Genomic DNA, 12612 nt, shown 5'->3' on the forward strand with positions numbered 1-12612 from the left:
CCCACACTGCCCCCCCCCCCACCACTGCCTTCCTCACCACCCACACTGCTGGAGAGTGAGGTATTCCTTATCACTTGGTTTGGTGACAAAAGAGCACTGAATTACCACTCCCACAATGCGATGTGGGTGCATGGATTTTTTCCTACTGCACACACCACATAGACCCATTCTATCACATTCAGGCCCTGAAAGGGTTAAAGAGCAATTTGGAAGATGGTGTTTTTCCTTTAATAAAACCCTCTACATGGTATTTGTTTTCAACTGTCTTGTTGAACCCTGAAACAGTAGAGGCAAACACTGATAAATGTAGTTTCAAAGATCCAGCAATATTACAGAGCCAGCATTTAATGGGGTCTTAAATTTACGAGCTTATAATTCGGGGCGTGCCAAAGTACAGTGGTACCTTGAGTTTCGAACAGCTCCCAGCTAGAACAATAATACAAGTGTATTTTTCTAAGTGCTTTTGTAAGTGTATTTTTGGGGGTCTCAAATGGACTAATCTAATTTACGTTATTCCTTATGGGAACAATTCGTTCAGTATCAGCACTCGAACAGCCTTCTGACTGAATTAATTTTGTAACTCGAGGTACCACTGTATCAGTATTGGTGGCTATCAGTTAATTTTGATGGTATCACTGTAGGCCTAAAAGTATCAGTATCGGCTAAATTGTATGGCATCGGTATCAGCAAAAATTGTGATACTGTTCCATTCCTACTCACAATAATAGAACTACTTTACCTTAAATCCCTCAAAAATAAATGAGTCATTAATTACTTTAATCAATTCCTGCTGAAATATACAATACTGTATTTCATGGTGAAATAAACTATGATATTGCTACTTCTACTTACACTTAGGTCACGCTACACATACATGTACAAGCATATAGTATGTACACACCCCTCTGGGTTTTCTTCTATTTTCTTACTAGTTCTTGTTCTTGTTTATTTCCTCTTATCGCCATGGGGAAGTGGAACAGAATTCTTCCTCCATAAGTGTTGTAAGAGGCAACTAAAATGCCGGGAGCAAGGGGCTAGTAACCCCTTCTCCTGTATATATTGCTAAATGTAAAAGGAGAAACTTTTGTTTTTCCTTTTGGGCCACCCCGCCTCGGTGGGATACGTCCGGTGTGTTGAAAGAAAGAAAGATTCAAATAATTACATATATTGGTACTCTAACAATTAATGTTTCTTAATCTTGTCCTAAACACTTTACATCATAATGTAAATAGTATTAGAATTACAGTGGACCCCCGGTTAACGATTTTAATCCGTGCAAGAGGGCTCATCGTTATGCGAAATAATCGTTATGCGAATGAATTTTCCCCATAAGAAATAATGGAAATAAAATTAATCCGTGCAAGACGCCCAAAAGTATGAAAAAAAATTTTTTTTACCACATGAAATGTTAATTTTAATACACACAAACTGAAAAAGGCATGCACAATTAAATGACACTTACTTTTATTGAAGATCTGGTGATGATTGATGGGATGGGAGGAGGGGAGAGAGTGTGTTAGTGTTTAGAAGGGGAATCCCCTTCCATTAGGACTTGAGGTAGTAAGTCCTTTTCTGGGGTTACTTCCCTTCTTCTTTTAATGCCACTAGGGCCAGCTTCAGAGTCACTGGACTTCTTTCGCACAAGATATCTGTCCATAGTGGCCTGTACCTCTCGTTCCTTTATGACTTGCCTAAAGTGTTTCACAACATTGTCAGTGTAATAATCACCAGCACGGCTTGCAATAGCTGTGTGAGGGTGATTTTCATCCATGAAGGTTTGCACTTCAAGCCACTTTGCACAGATTTCCTTAATCTTTGAAGTAGGCAACTTCTTCAATTTCTCTCTCCCCTCCTCCGAAGCAATTTCCTCAGGTGTGGCCTCTTGCTGTTGAAGTTGATCTAGCAGCTCATCAGTGGTTAGTTCTTCATTGTCCTCCTCCACCAACTCTTCCACATCCTCCCCACTAACCTCCAACCCCAAGGACTTTCCCAATGCCACAATGGATTCCTCAACTGGCACAGGATTCTCAGGGTTAGCCTCAAACCCTTCAAAATCCCTTTTGTCTACACATTCTGGCCACAGTTTCTTCCAAGCAGAGTTCAAGGTCCTCTTTGTCACTTCCTCCCAAGCCTTACCTATAAGGTTTACACAATTGAGGATATTAAAGTGATCTCTCCAAAACTCTCTTAGAGTCAGTTGAGTTTCTGAGGTCATTACAAAGCACCTTTCAAACAGAGCTTTTGTGTACAGTTTCTTGAAGTTGGAAATAACCTGCTGGTCCATGGGCTGCAGGAGAGGAGTGGTATTAGGAGGCAAAAACTTCACCTTAATGAAGCTCATGTCCCCATAAAGTCGCTCTGCCACGTCTGTAGGATGACCAGGGGCATTGTCTAACACCAGGAGGCACTTAAGTTCTAATTTCTTTTCAGTTAGGTAATTTTTCACATTGGGGGCAAATGCATGGTGTAACCAGTTATAGAAAAATTCCCTAGTGACCCATGCCTTACTGTTTGCCCTCCACAGCACACACAAATTATCCTTGAGGACATTCTTTTGCCTGAACGCTCTGGGAGTTTCAGAGTGATACACTAATAAAGGCTTCACTTTGCAATCACCAGTAGCATTGGCACACATCAACAAAGTAAGCCTGTCTTTCATAGGCTTATGTCCTGGGAGTGCCTTTTCCTCCTGAGTAATGTAGGTCCTGCTTGGCATTTTCTTCCAGAACAGGCCTGTTTCATCACAATTAAACACTTGTTCAGGTTTCAGTCCTTCAGTTTCTATGTACTCCTTGAATTCCTGCACATATTTTTCAGCCGCTTTGTGGTCCGAACTGGCAGCCTCACCATGCCTTATCACACTATGGATGCCACTACGCTTCTTAAATCTCTCAAACCAACCTTTGCTGGCCTTAAATTCACTCACATCATCACTAGTTGCAGGCATTTTTTTAATTAAATCGTCATGCAACTTCCTAGCCTTTTCACATATGATCGCTTGAGAGACGCTATCTCCTGCTATCTGTTTTTCATTTATCCACACCAATAAGAGTCTCTCAACATCTTCCATCAATTGCGATCTTTGTTTCGAAAACACAGTTGAACCTTTGGCAAGAACAGCTTCCTTGATTGTCTTTCTGGTGCCCACAATAGTAGCGATGGTTGATTGGGGTTTCTTGTACAGCTTGACTAGGTCGGCTATACGCACTCCACTTTCATACTTATCAATTATCTCTTTCTTCATCTCTATAGTAATTCTTACCCTTTGAGGTGTAGGGTTGGCACTAGAAGCTTTCTTGGGGCCCATGGTCACTTATTTTCCAGAAACAGCACCGAAAATACTGTAATAATACGAAATATTCCGAGTGTATGCTTGGATGTTACCGCGGAGGCTGGCTGGTAAACAATGGGACGGAGCGGCACATGTGAGGCTGGCTGAGGGCACATTGGACGCGTCTCGGACGAAAATCGGTATGCGGGTTTTTAATCGGTATGCGGGGCAAAAATTTTGCGATAAAAGTAATCGTTATGCGGAAAAATCGCTATGCGATGCCATCGTTATGCGGGGGTCCACTGTATTAGAATGTGGGGCAGAAGTTTGTGGTTATAGGAGGGTGGGGGCAGGAGGAAAGAGGAGTGATTGGTGGAATGATGAAGTAAAGGGCGTGATAAAAGAGAAAAAGGTAGCTTATGAGAGGTTTTTACAAAGCAGAAGTGTTATAAGAAGAGCAGAGTATATGGAGAGTAAAAGAAAGGTAAAGAGGGTGGTGAGAGAGTGCAAAAGGAGAGCAGATGATAGAGTGGGAGAGGCACTGTCAAGAAATTTTAATGAAAATAAGAAAAAATATTGGAAGTTTGGAGGGATATGTTGTGTATCTTTATGTGTGTATGCTTCTAGACTGTTGTATTCTGAGCACCTCTGCAAAAACAGTGATAATGTGCGAATGTGGTGAAAGTGTTGAATGATGATGAAAGTATTTTCTTTTTGGGGATTTTCTTTCTTTTTTTGGGTCACCCTGCCTCGGTGGGAGACGGCCTACTTGTTGAAAAAAAAAAAAAAAAAAAAAAATTTTGGAGTGAGTTAAACAAGTTAAGAAAGCCTAGGGAAAGTATGGATTTGTCAGTTAAAAACAGAGTAGGGGAGTTAGTAGATGGGGAGATGGAGGTATTAGGTAGATGGCGAGAATATTTTGAGGAACTTTTAAATGTTAAGGAAGAAACAGAGGCAGTAATTTCATGCACTGGTCAGGGAGGTATACCATCTTTTAGGAGTGAAGAAGAGCAGAATGGAAGTGTGGGGGAGGTACGTGAGGCATTACGTAAAATGAAAGGGGGTAAAGCAGCTGGAACTGATGGGATCATGACAGAAATGTTAAAAGCAGGGGGGGATATAGTGTTGGAGTGGTTGGTACTTTTGTTTAATAAATGTATGAAAGAGGGGAAGGTACCTAGGGATTGGTGGAGAGCATGTATAGTCCCTTTATATAAAGGGAAAGGGGACAAAAGAGACTGTAAAAATTATTTTTTTTTTATTATCACACCGGCCGATTCCCACCAAGGCAGGGTGGCCCGAAAAAGAAAAACTTTCACCATCATTCACTCCATCACTGTCTTGCCAGAAGGGTGCTTTACACTACAGTTTTTAAACTGCAACATTAACACCCCTCCTTCAGAGTGCAGGCACTGTACTTCCCATCTCCAGGACTCAAGTCCGGCCTGCCGGTTTCCCTGAATCCCTTCATAAATGTTACTTTGCTCACACTCCAACAGCACGTCAAGTATTAAAAACCATTTGTCTCCATTCACTCCTATCAAACACGCTCACGCATGCCTGCTGGAAGTCCAAGCCCCTCGCACACAAAACCTCCTTTACCCCCTCCCTCCAACCCTTCCTAGGCCGACCCCTACCCCGCCTTCCTTCCACTACAGACTGATACACTCTTGAAGTCATTCTGTTTCGCTCCATTCTCTCTACATGTCCGAACCACCTCAACAACCCTTCCTCAGCCCTCTGGACAACAGTTTTGGTAATCCCGCACCTCCTCCTAACTTCCAAACTACGAATTCTCTGCATTATATTCACACCACACATTGCCCTCAGACATGACATCTCCACTGCCTCCAGCCTTCTCCTCGCTGCAACATTCATCACCCACGCTTCACACCCATATAAGAGCGTTGGTAAAACTATACTCTCATACATTCCCCTCTTTGCCTCCAAGGACAAAGTTCTTTGTCTCCACAGACTCCTAAGTGCACCACTCACTCTTTTTCCCTCATCAATTCTATGATTCACCTCATCTTTCATAGACCCATCTGCTGACACGTCCACTCCCAAATATCTGAATACGTTCACCTCCTCCATACTCTCTCCCTCCAATCTGATATTCAATCTTTCATCACCTAATCTTTTTGTTATCCTCATAACCTTACTCTTTCCTGTATTCACCTTTAATTTTCTTCTTTTGCACACCCTACCAAATTCATCCACCAATCTCTGCAACTTCTCTTCAGAATCTCCCAAGAGCACAGTGTCATCAGCAAAGAGCAGCTGTGACAACTCCCACTTTGTGTGTGATTCTTTATCTTTTAACTCCACGCCTCTTGCCAAGACCCTCGCATTTACTTCTCTTACAACCCCATCTATAAATATATTAAACAACCACGGTGACATCACACATCCTTGTCTAAGGCCTACTTTTACTGGGAAAAAATTTCCCTCTTTCCTACATACTCTAACTTGAGCCTCACTATCCTCGTAAAAACTCTTCACTGCTTTCAGTAACCTACCTCCTACACCATACACTTGCAACATCTGCCACATTGCCCCCCTATCCACCCTGTCATACGCCTTTTCCAAATCCATAAATGCCACAAAGACCTCTTTAGCCTTATCTAAATACTGTTCACTTATATGTTTCACTGTAAACACCTGGTCCACACACCCCCTACCTTTCCTAAAGCCTCCTTGTTCATCTGCTATCCTATTCTCCGTCTTACTCTTAATTCTTTCAATTATAACTCTACCATACACTTTACCAGGTACACTCAACAGACTTATCCCCCTATAATTTTTGCACTCTCTTTTATCCCCTTTGCCTTTATACAAAGGAACTATGCATGCTCTCTGCCAATCCCTAGGTACCTTACCTTCTTCCATACATTTATTAAATAATTGCACCAACCACTCCAAAACTATATCCCCACCTGCTTTTAACATTTCTATCTTTATCCCATCAATCCCGGCTGCCTTACCCCCTTTCATTTTACCTACTGCCTCACGAACTTCCCCCACACTCACAACTGGCTCTTCCTCACTCCTACAAGATGTTATTCCTCCTTGCCCTATACACGAAATCACAGCTTCCCTATCTTCATCAACATTTAACAATTCCTCAAAATATTCCTTCCATCTTCCCAATACCTCTAACTCTCCATTTAATAACTCTCCTCTCCTATTTTTAACTGACAAATCCATTTGTTCTCTAGGCTTTCTTAACTTGTTAATCTCACTCCAAAACTTTTTCTTATTTTCAACAAAATTTGTTGATAACATCTCACCCACTCTCTCATTTGCTCTCTTTTTACATTGCTTCACCACTCTCTTAACTTCTCTCTTTTTCTCCATATACTCTTCCCTCCTTGCATCACTTCTACTTTGTAAAAACTTCTCATATGCTAACTTTTTCTCCCTTACTACTCTCTTTACATCATCATTCCACCAATCGCTCCTCTTCCCTCCTGCACCCACTTTCCTGTAACCACAAACTTCTGCTGAACACTCTAACACTACATTTTTAAACCTACCCCATACCTCTTCGACCCCATTGCCTATGCTCTCATTAGCCCATCTATCCTCCAATAGCTGTTTATATCTTACCCTAACTGCCTCCTCTTTTAGTTTATAAACCTTCACCTCTCTCTTCCCTGATGCTTCTATTCTCCTTGTATCCCATCTACCTTTTACTCTCAGTGTAGCTACAACTAGAAAGTGATCTGATATATCTGTGGCCCCTCTATAAACATGTACATCCTGAAGTCTACTCAACAGTCTTTTATCTACCAATACATAATCCAACAAACTACTGTCATTTCGCCCTACATCATATCGTGTATACTTATTTATCCTCTTTTTCTTAAAATATGTATTACCTATAACTAAACCCCTTTCTATACAAAGTTCAATCAAAGGGCTCCCATTATCATTTACACCTGGCACCCCAAACTTACCTACCACACCCTCTCTAAAAGTTTCTCCTACTTTAGCATTCAAGTCCCCTACCACAATTACTCTCTCACTTGGTTCAAAGGCTCCTATACATTCACTTAACATCTCCCAAAATCTCTCTCTCTCCTCTGCATTCCTCTCTTCTCCAGGTGCATACACGCTTATTATGACCCACTTCTCTCATCCAACCTTTACTTTAATCCACATAATTCTTGAATTTACACATTCATATTCTCTTTTCTCCTTCCATAACTGATCATTTAACATTACTGCTACCCCTTCCTTTGCTCTAACTCTCTCAGATACTCCAGATTTAATCCCATTTATTTCCCCCCACTGAAACTCTCCTACCCCCTTCAGCTTTGTTTCGCTTAGGGCCAGGACATCCAACTTCTTTTCATTCATAACATCAGCAATCATCTGTTTCTTGTCATCCGCACTACATCCACGCACATTTAAGCAACCCAGTTTTATAAAGTTTTTCTTCTTCTCTTTTTTAGTAATTGTATACAGGAGAAGGGGTTACTAGCCCATTGCTCCCGGCATTTTAGTCGCCTCATACGACACGCATGGCTTACGGAGGAAAGATTCTTTTCCACTTCCCCATGGACAATAGAAGAAATAAAAAAGAACAAGAGCTATTTAGAAAAAGGAGAAAAACCTAGATGTATGTATATATATATATGCATGTGCGTGTCTGTGACTGTAAAAATTATAGAGGAATAAGTTTACTGAGTATACCAGGAAAAGTGTACGGTAGGGTTATAATTGAAAGAATTAGAGGTAAGACAGAATGTAGGATTGCGGATGAGCAAGGAGGTTTCAGAGTGGGTAGGGGATGTGTAGATCAAGTGTTTACATTAAAGCATATATGTGAACAGTATTTAGATAAAGGTAGGGAAGTTTTTAGTGAATTTATGGATTTAGAAAAGGCATATGATAGAGTGGATAGAGGAGCAATGTGGCAGATGTTGCAAGTATATGGAATAGGTGGTAAGTTATTAAATGCTGTAAAGAGTTTTTATGAGGATAGTGAGGCTCAGGTTAGGGTGTGTAGAAGAGAGGGAGACTACTTCCCGGTAAAAGTAGGTCTTAGATAGGGATGTGTAATGTCACCATGGTTGTTTAATATATTTATAGATGGGGTTGTAAAGGAAGTAAATGCTAGGGTGTCCGGGAGAGGGGTGGGATTAAATTTTTGGGAATCAAATTCAAAATGGGAATTGACACAGTTACTTTTTGCTGATGATACTGTGCTTATGGGAGATTCTAAAGAAAAATTGCAAAGGTTAGTGGATGAGTTTGGGAATGTGTGTAAAGGTAGAAAGTTGAAAGTGAACATAGAAAAGAGTAAGGTGATGAGGGTGTCAAATGATTTAGATAAAGAAAAATTGGATATCAAATTGGGGAGGAGGAGTATGGAAGAAGTGAATGTTTTCAGATACTTGGGAGTTGACGTGTCGGCGGATGGATTTATGAAGGATGAGGTTAATCATAGAATTGATGAGGGTAAAAAGGTGAGTGGTGCGTTGAGGTATATGTGGAGTTAAAAAACGTTATCTATGGAGGCAAAGAAGGGAATGTATGAAAGTATAGTAGTACCAACACTCTTATATGGGTGTGAAGCTTGGGTGGTAAATGCAGCAGCGAGGAGACGGTTGGAGGCAGTGGAGATGTCCTGTTTAAGGGCAATGTGTGGTGTAAATATTATGCAGAAAATTCGGAGTGTGGAAATTAGGAAAAGGTGTGGAGTTAATAAAAGTATTAGTCAGAGGGCAGAAGAGGGGTTGTTGAGGTGGTTTGGTCATTTAGAGAGAATGGATCAAAGTAGAATGACATGGAAAGCATATAAATCTATAGGGGAAGGAAGGCGGGGTAGGGGTCGTCCTCGAAAGGGTTGGAGAGAGGGGGTAAAGGAGGTTTTGTGGGCAAGGAGCTTGGACTTCCAGCAAGCGTGCGTGAGCGTGTTAGATAGGAGTGAATGGAGACGAATGGTACTTGGGACCTGACGATCTGTTGGAGTGTGAGCAGGGTAATATTTAGTGAAGGGATTCAGGGAAACCGGTTATTTTCATATAGTCGGACTTGAGTCCTGGAAATGGGAAGTACAATGCCTGCACTTTAAAGGAGGGGTTTGGGATATTGGCAGTTTGGAGGGATATGTTGTGTATCTTCATATGTGTATGCTTCTAAACTGTTGTATTCTGAGCACCTCTGCAAAAACAGTGATAATGTGCGAGTGTGGTGAAAGTGTTGAATGATGATGAAAGTATTTTCTTTTCGGGGATTTTCTTTCTTTTTTGGGTCACCCTGCCTCGGTGGGAGACGGCCGACTTGTTGGAGAAAAAAAAAAAAAAAAAATCCACAAGTTGAAGAATGAGAATCTTGCAACATTTGGGAATCTTTATTATGGAAATGTTTCACTAGTCAGTGACTTCTTCAGTCCAATACAGAGAAGAATGGGGGAAGATGAGGAGTTTGAAGTAATCAGTCCTTCACCCTGGAGTCGATGTGCCCAGTCAATCAATATTGAAGGACTGAACACATCCAGTGTTGTTCACTGTATTGAACTGAAGAGGCACCAGCTGGTGAAAGATTTCACACAATGAGGATTTCCAAAACGTTGCACAACCGTACATGTTTTACGAATTTTGAAAAAAGTAATTTAATTTTTGTGGTTACACACTCAAACTATTTTTTTGTCAGATAAGTATTATAATGGACAGAACAAAATATTGAATCATCTGGCTTATAAAAGCCAGCATTAAACTCGACTGACCTTGTTTTAGGAGGCTGGAGACGCGAGCCTGGCCGTGGGATACCTGTACCTTTAACTCTTGGTATTTCTGTTGGTTGTGGTAACCCAGAAGCACCTCCCATAGATATACGAACTGGTGAAGGCGCACTTAACCGACTTCGCATCTATACAAAGAGTGTACAATTAGGCTACATCAATATACAACACACTGGGAAACAAACATTTTTCAAGCAGATGGGAGAGAATGTAACAGTGGCAAATGGAGAGTTGATGGCTGGATGTTCACGTCTAAGAGCGATTTAAGGGATTCTGCTCCAGGAAGGATTATAGGCCATGCAAGAGTGGAGACATTCTGTAAAAACCGTTGAAAAGCAAAAGAAAACTAGAATACTTAATAATGAAGTATACATAGAAAGCATTTACACATACACGTAAAACTGATTTAAATTTGCTACATTCAACGTTATCAGTGGATGTTAAACGAATACTGCATAATTTTCTCGGGTAGAGCTAACTCTTTTTAATCGTTTATTACTATCTTTATAACAGTTCTTGTACAAACTGGTACTGATGGAAACAGAGCAAAGGTTACATATTTAACAAGTGTATCAGCTACAAGGGTATTATATAGGAGAAATTGCTCTCTTCTTGACACCCATGTCAACATACACAGCAGCATCTGCTACCACACAGCTGAGTCTACAACCTGTCGTTCTCACTGACTAACGAAGCATATCTCTCAGCTTAAACAGTCTCCCCATTCTGCAAGAGACTAAAATCTATGGAACCAAGTCCAAGAATATGATAATTACACTGCATCACTGAGCTTCAGAGATGGAAGCAAGTTTCCAACATCAACCAACAGAAAAAACTACACTGCATCACTGAGCTTCAGAGATGGAAACAAGTATCCAACATCAATCAACAGAAAAAATAAAACATGAAGCATCAATCACAGACAATCACAAAAGCTGGAAGTGTCAAACATTAGCATAGAGAAATTCACTCAGGGCAGAGTGGCTAAAAAATATAAAACATGTGCAGGGAGGAATAACATCTTAAAGGAGTAAGGAAGAGCCAGATGGGAGTGTGGGAAAAGTTAACAAAGGGGAGAAAACAAGTAGGATTGAAAGGTTTAAGACAAGGATGTAGTGATATACCATTGGGGTGGCTGGTGTAATATATGTCTGAAAAGAAAAGGGAATGTAGCTAAAGACTGGGAAAGGGGAACAAGAAGTCTTGTTCCATAAGCCATGACTAATATGTTGGGAGCAAGGGGCTAGTAACCCTTTCGGTATAAATTACTAAATGTAAAAAGAAAAACTTTTTGCTTTTTAGGTCACCCTGCCTTGGTGGGATGTGGCTGGTACCTTGAAACCAAAAAAAAAAAAAAAAAAAAAAGTCTTAAGTATGCTGGGTGAAGATACAGTAAAATTATTATCGAAAGAATTAGGAGTAAGACAGAGAGCAAGACTGAAAAGGAACAATGAGGATAGGGGATGTATAGACCAAGTTTTTACACTGAAGCACACAAGTGAGGAACCACTTGTCACATGTATATGGATTTAGAAAAGACATTTGATGAAGTGGATAGGGGATATATTAGAAGAAGCATGAAGGGAGTAAAAGAATTCAGATATTTGGGAGTGGACATGTTGGCAGGTAAGTCAATGCTAGACAAGGTGAACTAGAGAAATATATGGATCACTGTGTCTATCACTGAGAAGCAAGGACCTCATATGCTGCAGCAAGGAGATGGGAGAAGTGGAGAAGTCATGTATGAAGACAATGTGTAGTGTGCGTATTATGCAGAGAATTCAGAGCATGGAGATTAAAAGTAGTGGGGTTACCACAGTATAACCTGGAAGGAATAAAAGGGCACAATACTATGACTGGAACAATACAAATATAACCTGACCATAGGAGACAAACTTGTGACATTTCAGTCCAACGTGGGCCATTAACGTGGGCCAGTTATGCAATGCTATTAGTTAATGGTCAAAATTGGACTAAAACGTCATACATTTCAATTTCCTATATGCAGGTTGTTTGTGTACAACTCAAAGCCAAAGAGGGGTTATTGAGGTAGTATGGGCATTTTGAGAGGAAGGAGCAAAATAAGATGACTAAGAGGGAATATAAAGCTAGGTTGGAAAGGAAGAGGAGAAAGGGTAATCCTAGAAAGGGTTGGAGGAGGGGGGGGGGGGTTAAGAAGGTTTTGAGTGCTATGGGTTTAAACGTCCAACAGACTTGTGTCAGCACGTAGGATGTGAGTGAAGACAGGTGGTTTTTATGGCTTGATGTGCTGTTGGAGTGTGAGCAAGGTTAACATCTATGAAGGGATTCAGGGAAAACCAGTTAGCTAGCCTTGAGTCTTGGAGGCATAAGGTAAAGAGCCTGCACTCTAAAGGATCAGTGCAGTCTTCGCACACTTCTGGCAAGACAGCAACTGAATGAATGATGGAGAATGCACTCCTTTCTCTTGGGTCACCCTACTTCAGTGGGAGATGGTTGGTGTGAGAAAATGCAATACTAGAAAAACTGATCAAAACCATTCTAGCAGATTAATTCCCAAGACAAAGTAGAATTACGTTGAAAATGGCATGAAATATCAACAAGTTGAGGG

General features: G+C 40.9%; 1 protein-coding gene across 3 annotated transcripts in view; it reads right to left on the reverse strand.

Annotated features, from left to right (window-relative positions):
* The window catches only part of LOC128697215 (SLAIN motif-containing protein-like), a 145058-nt gene that overhangs the window by 25184 nt on the left and 107262 nt on the right, over positions 1-12612 (reverse strand). For all 3 annotated transcript variants that reach the window (XM_053788776.2, XM_053788775.2, XM_053788774.2), the window contains one exon: positions 10008-10150. In XM_053788776.2, the coding sequence (XP_053644751.1) occupies positions 10008-10150 (143 nt within the window). The remainder of the gene's footprint in view (positions 1-10007; positions 10151-12612) is intronic.

Source organism: Cherax quadricarinatus, chromosome 89, assembly GCF_038502225.1.
Source record: "Cherax quadricarinatus isolate ZL_2023a chromosome 89, ASM3850222v1, whole genome shotgun sequence".
Classification (NCBI taxonomy): Eukaryota; Metazoa; Arthropoda; class Malacostraca; order Decapoda; family Parastacidae; genus Cherax; species Cherax quadricarinatus.